This window comes from Myotis myotis, unplaced genomic scaffold (assembly GCF_014108235.1).
Source record: "Myotis myotis isolate mMyoMyo1 unplaced genomic scaffold, mMyoMyo1.p scaffold_m19_p_29, whole genome shotgun sequence".
NCBI classification, from domain to species: Eukaryota; Metazoa; Chordata; class Mammalia; order Chiroptera; family Vespertilionidae; genus Myotis; species Myotis myotis.
Genome location: NW_023416334.1, coordinates 2,002,856 through 2,017,717, shown reverse-complemented (window position 1 = coordinate 2,017,717; position 14,862 = coordinate 2,002,856). Strand labels below are relative to the sequence as shown.

Sequence of the window (14,862 nt, the reverse complement as noted above, 5' to 3'; positions counted from 1 at the left end):
AGCTACTGCATTGCTTTGTCCACGTTCCACCCCAGGTGCCTGTGTGCCCTGTCCCCATCACTGGGCAATGCCAGCTGCCACTCCCACTGCTCTCCTCTCCTAGAAAGACCGGCCGTCGCAGCCACCATCACCTTCCTTGGGCCGCCTTTTCCTCTGACCCGACAGTGCTTCCCACGTCCTAAGTACCACGTCTCTTCCTTGTGTTGCAAATATCCTCGCCTTCCCTCTCCTTAGGTGAGTGAGCAGATGAGCAGACGAGCTCTTCCCCTGAATGCAGCAGAACCTCAGTATTTTCGTTGGTGCTTTTCCTGACATCCAGACATCGCCCCCCACCCCAGGGCCTCAAAGCTGTCCTTCTATACTAACGCTGGAGAGGTGGACCGTTTCCTTCCACATTTCACATCTGATGTGCTGGTAACTGGTCTTGCACGTGGCTCCTGCTTTCCTATGTGAAAGGTGAACTCACACAGCGCCTCCTCTCTCCGAAGGTAAGTCTTCATGGGCTCATTCCTGGGCTCTGTTCTGTTCCACTGACCCATTTCTGTCTCCATCGCTGTACACGGGTTATCCTCGCAGATATTATTATGATAACAGACCCTGACATGTGGCACAGAAAATCCCAACTCTGGCCGTGTTCTCCAGGAGGACCTTGGCCATTTCTGGTCCCTTACTCTTTCACACTTATTTTTAAATCATCTTGCCAGGTTAAAAAAATTAAAACCTTGTTGAAATTTTGAGCAGAATTGCATTGAATCTCAGATCAATTTGAGGAAAATTGTTATTAATAGCAAGTCTTCCAAACCAAAATCACAGAATATCTCCCCATTTACTTGTCTTCTTTAATATCTTTCAGTAAAATGTAATCTTTAAAAATTTTTATCCTTTATTTCCATGGGGGATTTATACAACTCTTGTAAAATTTATTCCTATGGACCGGTATATTTTTAAAATTTCATTTTCTATTTATTTTTTGTTATGCAGAAAACAATTTAATTTTATATACTGATTTTTTTATCCCAAAATCTTGCTACTCTTAATTCTAACATTGAAATTCATCCTAATTAGTTATTTTTATAATTCTAATAACTTTTAAAAAATTTATTTTCATTGACTTCAGAGAGGAAGAGAGAAAGAAATATCAATGATGAGAGGGAATCATCGATTGGCTGCTCCCTGCATATTGGATCGAGCCCGCAACCCAGGCATGTGCCCTTGACCAGAATCGAACCTGGGACCCTTCCATCCACAGGCTGACACTCTATACACTGAGCCAAACTGGCCAGGGCTCTAATAACTCTTAATTCTAGTAAACTCATCTGTAGAAATTTTTGTATATTCCATGTACATGATCACATGACTTACAAATGATAACAGTTTCGTCTCTCTAATCCTTACTAGAGGCCCAGTGCATGAAATTCATGCACTGTGTGTGTGTGTGTGTGTGTGTGTGTGTGTGTGTGTGTCCCTCACCCCAGCCTGTACCCTCTCCAATCTGGGAACCCTCGGGGGATGTCCGGCTGCCAGTTTAGGCCTGATCCCTGTGCAGTCGGGACCGCTGGCTCCAAACCGCTCACCTGCCAGCCTGCCTGATCGATGCCTCACTGCTCCCCTGCTGGCCTGATCGCCCCCAACTGCCCTCCCCTGCCGGCCTGGTCGCCCCCAACAGCCCTCCCATGCAGGCCTTGTATCCCTCAACTGCCTTCCCCTGCAGGCCTAGTTGCCCCTAACTGCCCTTCCCTTTAGGCCTGGTCCCCCCGCCCCCCCACAACTGCCCTCCCCTGCCAGCCTGATCATCCCTAACTGCCCTCCCCCACTTGCCTGATCACCCACAACTGCCCTCCCCTGCCGGCCATCTTGTGGTAGCCATCTTTTGACCACATGGGGCGGCCATCTTGTGCGAGGGTGTGATGGTCAATTTGCATATTAGCTCTTTATTATATACTAGAGGCATGGTGCACGAAAATTTGTGCACTCAGGGGAGAGAGGGGGTCCCTCAGCCTGGCCTGTGCCCTCTAGCAGTCTGGGACCCCTCAGGGGATGACCACCTGCTGGCTTAGGCCTGCTCCTCAGGGGATTGGGCCTAAGATGGCAATCAGACACCCCTCTGGCAGCCCGGCAGCCCTCGGGGGATGTCCACTTGCCAGCGGGGAGCAGGCCTAAGCTGCAGTCGGACATCCTTAGCGCTGCTGAGGCAGGAGAGGCTCCCACAACCACCGCTGTACTGGCAGCCATCAGCCTGGCTTGTGGCTGAGCAGAGCTCCCCCTGTGGGAGCGCACTGACCACCAGGGGACAGTTCCTGCATTGAGTGTCTGCCCCCTGGTGGTCAGTGTGTGTCATAGTGACCAGTGATTCCCAGTTGTTCTGCGGTTAGGGTCAATTTGCATATTATTTTATTATATAGGATAGAGGCCTGGTGCACGGGTGGGGGCCGGCTGGTTTACCCTGAAGGGTGTCCCGGATCAGGGTGGGGGTCCCGCTTGGGTGCCTGGCCAGCCTGGATGAGGGGATGATGGCTGCTTGCAGCTGGTCACACCCCCTTCAGGGTGGGGTCCCCATTGGGGTGCCTGGCCAGTCTGGGTGAGGGGCTGAGGGCCGTTTTCAGGCTGGCGGGCAACTGAAGCTCCCAGCCTCTCCTTTTTTTCTGTTTTTTTTTTATTTTTTATTTTTTTTTTATTCTGGGAATAAATTCTAGTAAACTCATCTGTAGAAATTTATTTATTTACCTTCTATAGCTGTCACTGGAGCTGAGAGCCAGCTCCAGCTCTGAGGCCCGGCTCCAGCTCTGAGGCTGCGGCTGGCTGAAAGCAGGTATCTGGGTTTGTTTAGCTTCTATAGTTGAAACATTGTTGCCATCACTGCTGCTCTAAGCTCTGAGGCCGAAGCTGGCTGAAAGCAGGTATCTGGAGCTTGTTTAGCTTCTATAATTGCAACATTGTTTCTTAGAGTGCAGCTCAGAGGCCGGCAGCAGGCGGGGAACCTTGGCTTCCTCCATCACTGGAACAAGCAAGCCTCCTGTTCGCTTCAGCTGCCTGGCTGCTGGCCACCATCTTGGTTGGCAGTTAATCTGCATATCGCCCTGATTAGCCAATGGGAAGGGTAGCGAAGTTATGGTTAATTACCATGTTTGTCTATTATTAGATAGGATGATACTTTTTCTTTCGTTTTCCTGTCTCACTGTGTTGGCTGGAACCACCAATCCCAACATAAAGCTGGAAGGCAGACAGTGGCCTTATCTTGCTCTCACAGGATCAACTTTCAACATTTTACTATTAAACAGTACCATCTGGCCCTGGCCGGTGCCTCAGTTTGTTGGAGCATCGCCTTACACCAAGGGTGGCAGGTTCCATCCCTGGTAAGGGCATGTTTGGGAGGCCAACTGATCAATGTTTCTCTCCCACCTCCTCTCTCTCTAAAAATCAATAATAAAAAAAAGAGGTACCAATTGCAATAATAGTTTTTTTTTTCTTTTAGAAGCCTTTATGCAAGTTCCCCATCACTCCGGGCAAGTTTGCTAAATTTTTGCAATGAATAGCTGATGAATTTTTTAAAAATATAACTCTTACTTCTTTTTATTTTTTATGTTGATTTTAGAGTGAGAGGGAGGGAGACACAGAAACATCAATTGGTTGCCTACCATACACACCCTGAGGAGGGACCAGGAATCGAACCAGTGACCTTTTGGTGCACAGGACAACACTCAATCTTCTGAGCCACATGGCCAGAGCTAGCTGATGAATTTTTCAACCTGCTCTTGACTCTGTTAAGATGATCACATGATTTTACTCTTTGAGTCTGTTAAAATGGTGCATACACATTAATACATTTTCTAATGACCTGGTCCTTAAAAACCAAGTAAGTTTTCATGATGTGCTATGTCATTTTTATATTTTTCTCATGTTGGTTTTGCTATTGTTTCTTTGCTTAGCATTTTTGCATCTATATTCATTAGTGGGACTGGCCCGTCTATTCTCACATGTCTTTTGTGTGGTGTGATGTTAAGGTTATGTTAGCCTTATCAAATGGGTAGGAATACTCCCTATTTTCCTGTCCTCTGAAGGACTGCATATAAAAGTGGAATTGTTTCTTGAATGATGTTAGAACTTGCTACCTTTGGGTAGATTTGAGGGGTTAGGGGAATTTTTAAGTAACTGATTTAATTTCTTTTTTGTTAATTTTTACCCAAGGGTATTTTTGCCATTGATTTTTCGAGAGAGAAGCATCTATTGGTTGCCTCCCACTCACGCCTCGAAGGGGCTGGGTAATGAACCTGCTGCCCAAGTACTGGCCCTTGACCAGGAATTGAACCCGTGACCCTTTGGTGCGTGGGTCAACACTCTAACCACTGAGAACATCGGCCAGGGCACTGATTCAATTTCTTTAATGACTATAGGATTATACCTCTTTATAAGTTTTCTTCAGTCAGCTGTGCTAAGTTGTCTTTATTAACTGCCACGCATCCAAAATGGAAACCATCCCCATTTCTTCCTTATGCGCTGGAATATTTACGAATTTAAGTTACCATAATTTTCTCTACAAACCCAGAGATGTCACTAATAAGTCTGATTTTAGAACTGGGCTACCAGTGTTGATATGTGAGGTTTGCAGCGATAGACGCGTGTGGCGTGGGGAAGTCCAGACACGCTTACAGTGTACAAAGGGCTAATACCCACCGTGTCTAAGTTTTCAGACCGAAGGCAGAGTTGATCACACAGCCTCTACTCTGTTCTGAATCTTGGCGGTTTCTGTTGTGTCCTCCCCAATACTGCCTGTGCCTTTCCTCTGCTTTTGAAAATCCTCAAAGGTTTGTCCATTTTACTACTCTTTTCAATCACTAACTTCCATCTTCGTGGGTATTATTAGTTTGTGCGCTAATTCACTTCTGTTCTTAACCCTATTTCATTCCTCCTACTGATCTGGGTGTAACGCTATTCTACCCTAATGTCACCTCATTCATTTTGTGCCTTTCTTCTTGAGTGGAAACACCCTAAGCTGTAAATTTCCCTTGTACTATTTGCTTCAGTTGTCCCACAAATTCTGATATGAAAATATTTACATCATTTGGTTCTAAATATTTCCGATTTTCATATTTTCTTTTTTGATTCAAGAGTTTAGAAGTGTTTTAAAATGTCAAGTGTATGGAGTTTTTCTAGTTATCTTTTTGTTACTGACTTTTAACTTGAATGTATTATGGTCAGAAAATATATATATCCTGTGTGATCCCAATTTTCTGAAATTTGTGGAAGCTAGCATCTTTGCCTAGCACATGATCAATTTTGGTGAGTATTCATATGCTAGGCAAAGATGTGACTGAAAATAATGTGTATTCTTCAAGGCCACAGGCTCAGGAATCGTGCTGCTCATGTTTTCTTATATTCTCTAAAACTATTCTCCCACATCTGGCCAGAGTGGCTCAGTTGGTAAGATTCCCAGTCAGGGCACATGTTCGGGTTTGGGGCTTGATCCCCAGTAGGGGGTGTACAGGAGGCAACTGGCCGATGTTTCTCTCTCTCTCAGCATGTCCTCTGGTGAGGATTAAAAAATAAAGAAATAAAATAAAAAGGTCCTTCCACATAAGTGCCATTGTGGATGTTCCCCTGCCCTCCGCAAGGCCTGTGTCCACGCCTGTCTGTCCTGCCACTGGACAAACAGCCCTCAGCACTGCACGTGCTGGCAGCAGGCGCTCTTCGCTCTGCTCCGCGGAAGGTCACTGTTCGCCGTCACGGTGAAGGAAACTGCACTGAGCACAGCATTCTGGAGGGTGACAGTCGTATTTTCATTCCCAAACCTAAGCCCCCTTTACTTGACCATCGTTCTTGGAGGAAAGACGACGCTGTGGGAACAGAGTTCTGGTGACAGCGTGCCTTCAGTGCCCAGCGAGCTCAGCCGCTGTCCTCGGGCCGTCGTCGCTAGGAGGTCAGCAGTCGTCCGGCTGCCACTCCTTTGTACAGGCTTCCCGGATCTGAGAGGGAGCACCTTAAAAAGCCTTTGCCATGATCTTTTCAAGTATTAACTTTTCTGGAACTCCAAACAGATGTGTGTTAGATATCTTCATTCTGCCTCCACGCTTCCCCAGCCACTGACCTCCCTACGGCCCCAAACACACCGAAGGGCACACTCACAGCTGCCACGACTGGCCCCGAGTCCCTCCACCTTTCCCTTCTTCCCTGGTTCTCCCCTCGGCTTCCTTTAGAGCACTTATCAGAAGCCCCATCACTACATGTTTGCCCCCGAGTTTCCTCTGGTCTGCGAACCCCTGCCCTGCGGGGCAAAAGCTGTCTCCTCTCCCCACCAGGCAGCCTTAGGGAAACACAGGGAATGCTCCCCTAAGCCTGTAGGACAGTGATGGCGAACCTATGACACACGTGTCAGAGGCGACACGCGAACTCATTTTTTTTGGTTGATTTTTCTTTGTTAAATGGCATTTAAATATATAAAATAAATATCAAAATATAAGTCTTTGTTTTACTATGGTTGCAAATATCAAAAAGTTTCTATATGTGACACGGCACCAGAGTTAAGTTAGGGTTTTTCAAAATGCTGACATGCCGAGCTCAAAAGGTTCGCTGTCACTGCTCTAGGAACTCAGCTCCTGGGCCCATTCCCACACGCCCGCTAGCAGCCCTAGGGCAGGGTGCAGGCACCTCTGTGTAGGTCGGAGCTCTTGGCTACACTGTTCTGTGTGCTGGTGTCACTTCAAACCTCTGGCTGCTGCCTGGCCTTGGCGTGGGCCCATCAGGCCTGCACTAGCTACTATCCTTTCACTTTGGAGGGTGAGCGGCCAGCACGCTAGGAGCAGCTGAGGGAGGGCAGGAGCGTGGTGCTCTCACTACTTCCCAGCTTGTGAGCTGGAAATACACCTGCAAGCCTCATTCCCACCACCCCCTGGGCACACATGCCTGTCCTTTACTCTGGGCCTGTCAACTCCTGTGTGAACTTAGGGCTTCTCCTGCCGCTGCCCCAAACCCGCCGCCTCCAGAAGCCCCTCCTGGTCTCCCAACCCCTCTGCAGAACAAGATTTGTGACTGACCCCGCTCCCCCAGGCCCCCCCACTGGGTGCACAAAGGGCCTATCAGGACACGGGACCTGGTCCCGGCTGGATTCACAGCCTCACAGGCCTTGGTCTCCATCTCGACTGGAGGAAGTGATGTGGTGGCAGCTGTATCAGGGACAGCTGACTGCAAGTCACAGAGCTGGGAAGTGTCTTCAGAGACCCCACGATGACACGGGGAAGACCCAGCATGTAGTCCACAGGAAGACGTGACCTGGACGGAGCCAGAGGCATCGGCACACCCTCCTCCTCCACCTCCCCTGGCTCCCCTGGGGCAGTAAGAACCAAACAAGCTGGGTCAGAGGGCACTGCTGCATGGCCTGCGCTCCCTGCAGACAGAGCTGCGGTCCTTCCTCCTTCCCTCCGTCAGGAGGCACCTCCAGTCCTCCAGCACCGTCCCCGCCTGGCCCACTCCTGTCCTGTCTGAGTGCCTGGCCCTGCCCTGGCAGCAGGGGAGGCTTTTCACCAACTACAGTCCATCTGCAAAGCCCCCCAGCCCCAACCCTCATCCCAAACCCTAGAAGAGTACAGGAGCCGCAGAGATATCCTCCCCATCCCCGGGGCTATGACCTGGGAACAGGAGGCGGGCATCTAAGACAGCAGGACCTCAAGCTTCCGAGGCTGGAGGGAGAGGAGGGGACCACGGTGGGCGGTGCAAAGAGCACCCAAGTCTTGGTGATCATCTGAGCACTGAATCGGGCTCCACTGAACTGCTTACAACACAGCGTCCAGACCAAACTGCATCCCAGCACACTCCGTGTATGTGTGTCTGTGCGCATGTATTTGTGTATGTGTGTGTACATGCATGTGTATTGTGCGTGCATGTGTGCATGTATGAGTGCGTGTATGTGTGTGCACACATGGGGCCTGCTGGGAAGGCATGGTTTCCACCCTGCAGCCTCCACATCATCTTGTCTGTCACAGGGTACGCTGACTTTCCTGTCTAAACCCAGCCCAGAGCCCCTCACAGGACTATGCACCCCCTGCCATTGCTCCTGTGAGAATCTGCCTGTCTCCCCAGCTATAGCGTGAGTTCCCGAGAGCAGGGCTGGGTCTGCTCTGCCCATCTGCTTCCCTGAGCCTGACACACAGAAGAGCTCAGTAACCCCTGGGGACTGATGGGAGCCAATGGAGGACACCACAGACCCTCAGGGCTGCAGTCTATCTAACCCCCTCCAGAGAGGCAGCTGTGAATACAGGTCAGTGGCACCACCAGAGCTCCAGGTAAATGTCTGATTCAGGTGCTGGGAACACATAGAGGTAAGGGCTGCTCCTAAGCTCTGACAGTCTGCACAGGAAGCACTCAGATACCATAGATGTAGTGGGACGTCACTCGCCATGCAACTCAGGGCACCAGCCCAGTGCTTTTCAACTGGGGCTGTCCCGGGGACTCCTGGGGGATTTTAGTAAAATACTAGTGCTGTCCCCTCCCCTTCCACCCCTCCTACCTCCCCCCACCCAGGTTCTGGGGTGAGCCTGGGAACTTGGATTTTTAGAAGTTGCCCAGGTGACCGGAATGGGAGCCCGGATTCAGGAGAACCACTGAGCTCCTGGAGCGCTCATGCTTTGGGTCACACCCTCCTCGGACATGAGGCCCACTGTGTGATGGCCCAGCTTGGATATACAGGCCGGAACGGAGGGACATCTATGGGTCCAGCCTTGCCTCCCACAGACAGGTAATCGTGGAGTCTCCTCACGCTTTCTGAGCAACACCCGGAGAGCATTCACCGGGCCAGGCCCAGGCTTTCCCTCTGAGAGAAGACACAGAGGAGTCACGGCAGCTGGTGGCCACACATGGGGTGAGACAGGGCTGCCCACGTCTGCCCACGCTGGGCATCTGAGCCTGTTTTCAAGAATAAACAAGAACCTGCTAGGCAGACAGCAGGATACAATACAAAGTAAGGACCAGGCATTTAGGGAACCCAGGATGCCCCCAAGCAGGCAAACCTAGGAGCTCTCCTTTGCCACCCACTAGCCCTGGGCCGGGTGTGCCCTCCTGACCTGAGACAGGCAAGCCCTCAGCGACTCACACAGCTGCCTGTGCAAGACATTAGGTTCTCTACCTTCCTGATGCTGCGACCCTTTAATACAGTTCCTCATGTTGTGGTGACCCCCAATTTCATTGTTACAAATTGAACATAATTAAAGCATAGTATTAATCACAAAAATATGTAATTATATATGTGTTTTCCGATGGTCTTAGGCGACCCCTGTGAAAGGGTCGTTCGACCCACAAAGGGTCGCGACCCACGGTCTGAGAACCGCTGCCCTAGAAGCAAAGGCCTGCTTCACCTCCTGGGCCTACTCTTGGGCCACGAGGATCTAAAAACACCAGTTTCCCTCAGATGCTAAGCTCCGGTCACCATGGTTACTATGAAGAGCACTGCAACTATACTAACGCTCTGACCCGTGCAGCTGGGTAACATTCTCCAGACGGGCCTCTGCTGAGCGCCATCATCCTGGCTCTCAGGCAAGCCCCGCCCCCCCCCCCCCCCCCCCCCCCGGGCGCCCCGCCCTGGAATCAAGAGCCTTTCCTGACACCTCCAGTTAGTTTCCATGGGCTCTGCTCCCCTTTAGAATCTGCTGCAACAACAGCATGGCCAGGAACTTGAAAAACCAGCATCTTACATGCTGCCCCGTGCTGCAGCCCGCAAGCTGGGCCTGAGGGGAAGCCACGCACAGGACAGACCTGGTCACAGCGCAGAGCTTTGGGTGGGAAATGAAAGACGAGTTCAGTTCAAACCCTGCTGACACCACATCAGCCAGATGACCGAGGATCAGGTGCTTAGCCTAGGTGTGTCCAGGACCCGACGCGGACGCTCTGCTCCACCAGGTGCCTGCAGAAGGCTGGGAGGCCACGCACTGCGGCACCACACTGCCCTCAGCTAAGCTGGGCTCAGACCACGCTTCCCCCACCCTCCAAAACACTAGGCTGGAGAGAGCGGGCAGCAGGGGCACAGTCCCCGTGAGGGCTTGCTGACGGCACTGCCTTCCCCATGGAGGCACAGGGATTCACGGCCAGGCGTCTCTGTGCTCTGCCCTCCATGTCCTCGGGAGGTCCGGGTCTCCACACACCCGATAAATAAATGCTGGGCAAAGCCCATGAATGCAAGAAAAGGGGATGACCCGAGGGCAGAAAGATCAAGCAGCGTCCGGCTGGCTTCTCTGAGGCCCTTTCACGGGATCCCGCGGCCGTTGTCTAGCACATTAATATTCATGTGCACCGGGAGGAAGTCGCAGAAAGAACTAAGCCCTCTCCCCTCAGAGGGAGTCACCGAGAAACCAGCAGCACCACCTGCCGCTGGCAGGAGCCAGCAGGGCCCTGAGTCGCAGGCTGTGCGCCCACCTCGCGCCAGGCGGGCTGCTTTGTGTCGGGCGGTGGGGGAAGTGCCCCGCTGACCTGGCAGGCTCCAGTTTCCTCCTCTCAGTCCTTAAAATTTCCTCCCAAGGCCAAGCTGCCCACGCTACTTGGGAAGAAATGGGAATGGCAGGGCTTGCTACACACAGAGGCTTTCAAAACAGTGTTTCTTTCATCCAGAGGGTACAACTAACAATGTCTGAAAAGAGACCCTCTAATCTTTGTAATTGCTGAGGATGTTCAGGGCAGTGGGGCGGCCCTGCAAACACACAGGCTTCTCTAGCAGACTTTACTAGCGACTAATCCGTAAACCTGACACCCTGCGCTCTGGGGCGGTGTCTTGGGAGATGAAGGCCAGGGGGCTGCTCCCATGCTCTGGGGAACTCGGTAGCTGGCATCAGACCCTCTCCTGCAGTGCCATGGGAGCGGAGTACTGAGAGTACAAAGCCACCCCCTGTCCAATGGGGTCTAGCCCGGCACGGTCCCCTGAAGCCATGCTGTGTAGGGTGTTCACATGCCTGGAAATGCTCATTATGTGGTACAAATGGCAATCTCAATCCCAATCTCTCTCTCTCTCTTCCCCCTTTATATGTATATATTATATACACACATATACACACATACAACTGTATATACAATATGAACGGACCACATCAAAACCCAAGTGCCCAGAGAGAAGGGAAGCAGACCAGCTAGCTGTTCATCCAGGCACTGCCAGTGCTGGAGGCTGCGATGCTCTCCCAGGACCTGCCCCACAGAAGGCCTCGCAGCTGTCTAGGACCCTGTGACGACTCGAGCACCGAGGATCAGAGCGCGGGACCTGCCTCTAACTTGCGGTGTGATCCCACAACACGAAGAGCCTCTGTCGCCTTTACTGGCCCGTTTTCTCCCAAGTCCCTGGGAAAATGCCAAGTGTATCAGAACCAAAGAGAGGGCCCTGGGTCAGGAAGTGGAAAAAGACAGATGGCAGTCCATGAACCACCTGTAGGTACCTGCAGATATATTTTGATTAGCCCCAAACATTGTCAACATTTAAATATTAATATATTTCAAAAGTGCAGGTTTCAATTGTTTCTTTTAAAAATTAGATTCATAATAACCCCAAAGTGGAAGTAACCCAAGTACCCGCCAACTGCTAAAGGGCTAAACAAAATGCGGTATTATCTACAGAATGGAGTATTATTCAGCCATAAAAAGCGATGCAGGAGGGAGACATGCTAGTATGTGGGTGAACTTTAAAACACTCGAAGGGAAAGAAGCCAGTCACAAGGGCCACGTGTGTGATTTCATTACACGTATGAAATGTCCAGAATGGGACGGCTCGGGGAGGGGCACCAGGGAGGGGCTGCTGAAAGGGACAGGACAGGCTGCCAGAAACGCTCTGCAATCCATGCTGATGAGTGGCTAAGAACCACGGAACTGCCCACTTTCAATGGTTAAAATAGTGCATCTTATACTTTATGAATTCTATCTTGATTAAAAGTGAATTGGAAGAGCAAACCTCTGCCTCTGGGCACCAGCTGCCTTTCCCCAACTCACCCACCTCTGGCCAGCCTGTCGATGCTGCCTGCAGTGTGAGAACCCCAACTGCAGACTCCCCAGTTCCCCGCGAGGGTCACGTCCCTGGCTCATTCAGTTCCAGGGCATAGCTCTGTCTACCAGCCAAAGGAGGGGCTGGGCAAACTTGGTCGTTTACAAAATATTTATCCTACCGCTTCCAACCAGGTCACACAAACAGTAGAAACAGGGTAGAAGGGAAAGCTGTCTCCGTCCCACCACCTGGCCCCGTGCCCCTCCCCAGAATCAGCCGCTGACTCAGCATAATTCAGTCGCCTTCCTCTCCCAGGCTCTTCAGGAGACCACGCGTTCGTTCAATGATCAGTTACCGTTTTGAAAGGGACTGACAGTCTTTCCTGAAGAACGTCCTTATCCATACCTTAGGGTGGCCAACACCACTGCTGTCCCCACAGGCAGTGCCAAGTGGGCGCCTCCAGCAGACCCGCCTTCACTGCCCACGCACACGGCCATGGACCACGCAAACCAAGCTCCTGGCAGCCTTGGTGCTGGCCATCAGTGAGCACGAACTGTGGGCCATTTGGCCTAGGGTTTGCCCTGAGGCCCAGAGGGCTCCTGCCAAAGGAAGGTGGGGCTCTGTCTGCCTGGTCCCTAAAGCCAACATCACCCAAGGACACCCGGTGCCAACACTGTCTCTGGACACGTCCAAGCACTTGGCAAAGCTGCCAGGCCCCGAGTAACCACGAAGCCACCCATCCCCGCTTTTCAGCCCTCATTCTCCCACCCCCACCTCAACCCCTGCTGCCCAATTTACACCAGGAAGGTCCCCATGCCTGTACAGCTACCCCACTGCATGCCCTCCTGCCCCTCACAGCCGAGCCTTCTGCTGGGAACACTCGTGCCTCTTCCTGGCCTGGCTACTCCTGCTCTCCCTTAAAGATTCCTCCAACATGCCTGCCTCATCCCCACCCCCAACTCTTGATAAGCCCCACCTCCTGAGCTAAGCACTGCCCCAGGATGCTCGCCACTGCCACCAAGACCCAGCCCACACCTGACCGGAACCTTGATCGTGTCCGGGCCCCTGCCTGACAGGACAGAGCCTGGCATTTGGTACACTCCAGCAAGCATCCGGAGAACGCAGCTGAATACAAAAGATGGTTCTAGTGGGGGAAACAGAGATCCCAACAGATATAGGCAAGTTGCCACAAAACATACAGTTCAAATTCGTAGGCAGAAAACCACAGACCACCATGGCCCGCAGGGTCCAGAGCACCCAGAGTACAGATGGGTGGGAAGCTATCGCCTGCCGGTCAAGCTGTGTGCCCAGCGATCCGGAAACCCATGTGCCCAAGATTTCCACCCACATTAAACCAATCATGCTACACTCAGGTTTCAAATCTCTTCTTACAAATTTTCTTACATTTGGCATTAAATAGAACTTTAAAATGCTCATGTAGCCTAGTAAACGGATTTACTATTGTATTAACTAGTAAATAAGACCAATTACAGCAAATGTATCCCCTTTTCATTCGCAGTCATGTAAGTACGTCATAGCCACTTGATTCCACATTTCATGTTGTGTATTACAGTTTGTTAACCTGGGTCCTGGGTGCAATTCTGAGGCTGAGAGAGCTGATGCGCCCCCACGGTGGGACAAGCCATTTCTGATGCACGTGGGAAGCAGAGAGGAAGGCTGCTTTCCCTCCACCAAAGCAGAAACCATTCAAAGCAGAATGAAAGAGCGTGCGGCCCACAGTCCTCAGGGGGAGAGCAGCAGCCTGGGCCCCCACCCGGGGCCAGACCCACTCCCACTTCTGCCAGATGAGAGAGAGCAAGCAGCTCTGCCCCGCTGCCCTCACCCATTCAACAAGCATGCAGGAGAGACAGACGAGGGGATCGTTACCGCATGGCCAGGGATTCGAAGTGCTGGCTGGGGCTGCGGGCCCACCCCAGGGGTTGGTCTGGTTAGCTGAGGCTGATGGGCCCCAGGGCTCAGCTTGCTGGGCAGCAGGGCCTGAGCTGGGGAGGGCATCCATTAAATCCAACAGAGTGGTTTGCTGTGGGTAAGAGCTGGGCTTTTGAGAAAAAGAGAAGGAGACAAGTTTTACTTTGCTACAGTCTAGCCAACATCCATTTGTCAGCCATAAATATTGCCCGTGCTTCTTACTAGAATAGAGTCCCTCTCGAGGGGCGAGAAGCCTTGGTATTGAGCAGCCCCATGCCCTGCCCTGCCCATGTCCCTCTGCCCCCAGCATTACCATAGCCACACTGAACTATTTACTATGTGCGAAATGACCTGCCCACTTTCAAACAGTCCTAGGGCTTTCCTGCATGACCCCAGGCTTCCTCCTCCTTCCAGAACGCACACCACACCGCCTTGCTCCCCAGCTGCCAGGGATGCTTTTGGGACTGTGATATAGGTGGCCACTGGAGCTCCTGGCCCTGTGGTTTGAGGGGCCGAATCCTGACTGGATGATGAGCTTGTCGGGAGCAGAGGCATGGCCTGGTCACCTTGAGGTACGAAGCAGGGAGTCTGGCATAGAAATGACAGCAAGGAAGACCAGCACTATGAGGGCTGGCCCTGTGCCAGGAAATGGTGCCAAAGCACCTGACACTGAGCTTACGTAACCAACAGCCACCAGCACTGCACAAGATGGGCTCTACTACCTGCTATTTCACAGGGGGCACTGAGGCACATACAAGTCAGCACGGGGAATGGGAACCTAGGCAGCTAGTCCCCTTGTCCATGCCCATTTCTCTCAGGTGGTCTCAGGAGGCCACCACAGCCTAGGGCAGCCGTGGGCAAACTACAGCCCACTGGCCGGATCCGGCCCGTTTGAAATGAATAAAACTAAAAAAAAAAAAAGACCGTACCCTTTTATGTAATGATGTTTACTTTGAATTTATATTAGTTCACACAAACACTCCATCCATGCTTTT

The 14,862-nt window shown here is 51.7% G+C and overlaps 1 protein-coding gene across 12 annotated transcripts in view; it reads right to left on the bottom strand.

The window, feature by feature from the left end:
• Window positions 1–14,862, bottom strand: part of EPN2 (epsin 2) — an 88,768-nt gene that overhangs the window by 8,355 nt on the left and 65,551 nt on the right. For all 12 annotated transcript variants that reach the window (XM_036296439.1, XM_036296440.1, XM_036296436.1 and 9 more), the window contains one exon: window positions 13,826–13,997. In XM_036296439.1, coding sequence (XP_036152332.1) covers window positions 13,826–13,997 — 172 coding nt within the window. The remainder of the gene's footprint in view (window positions 1–13,825; window positions 13,998–14,862) is intronic.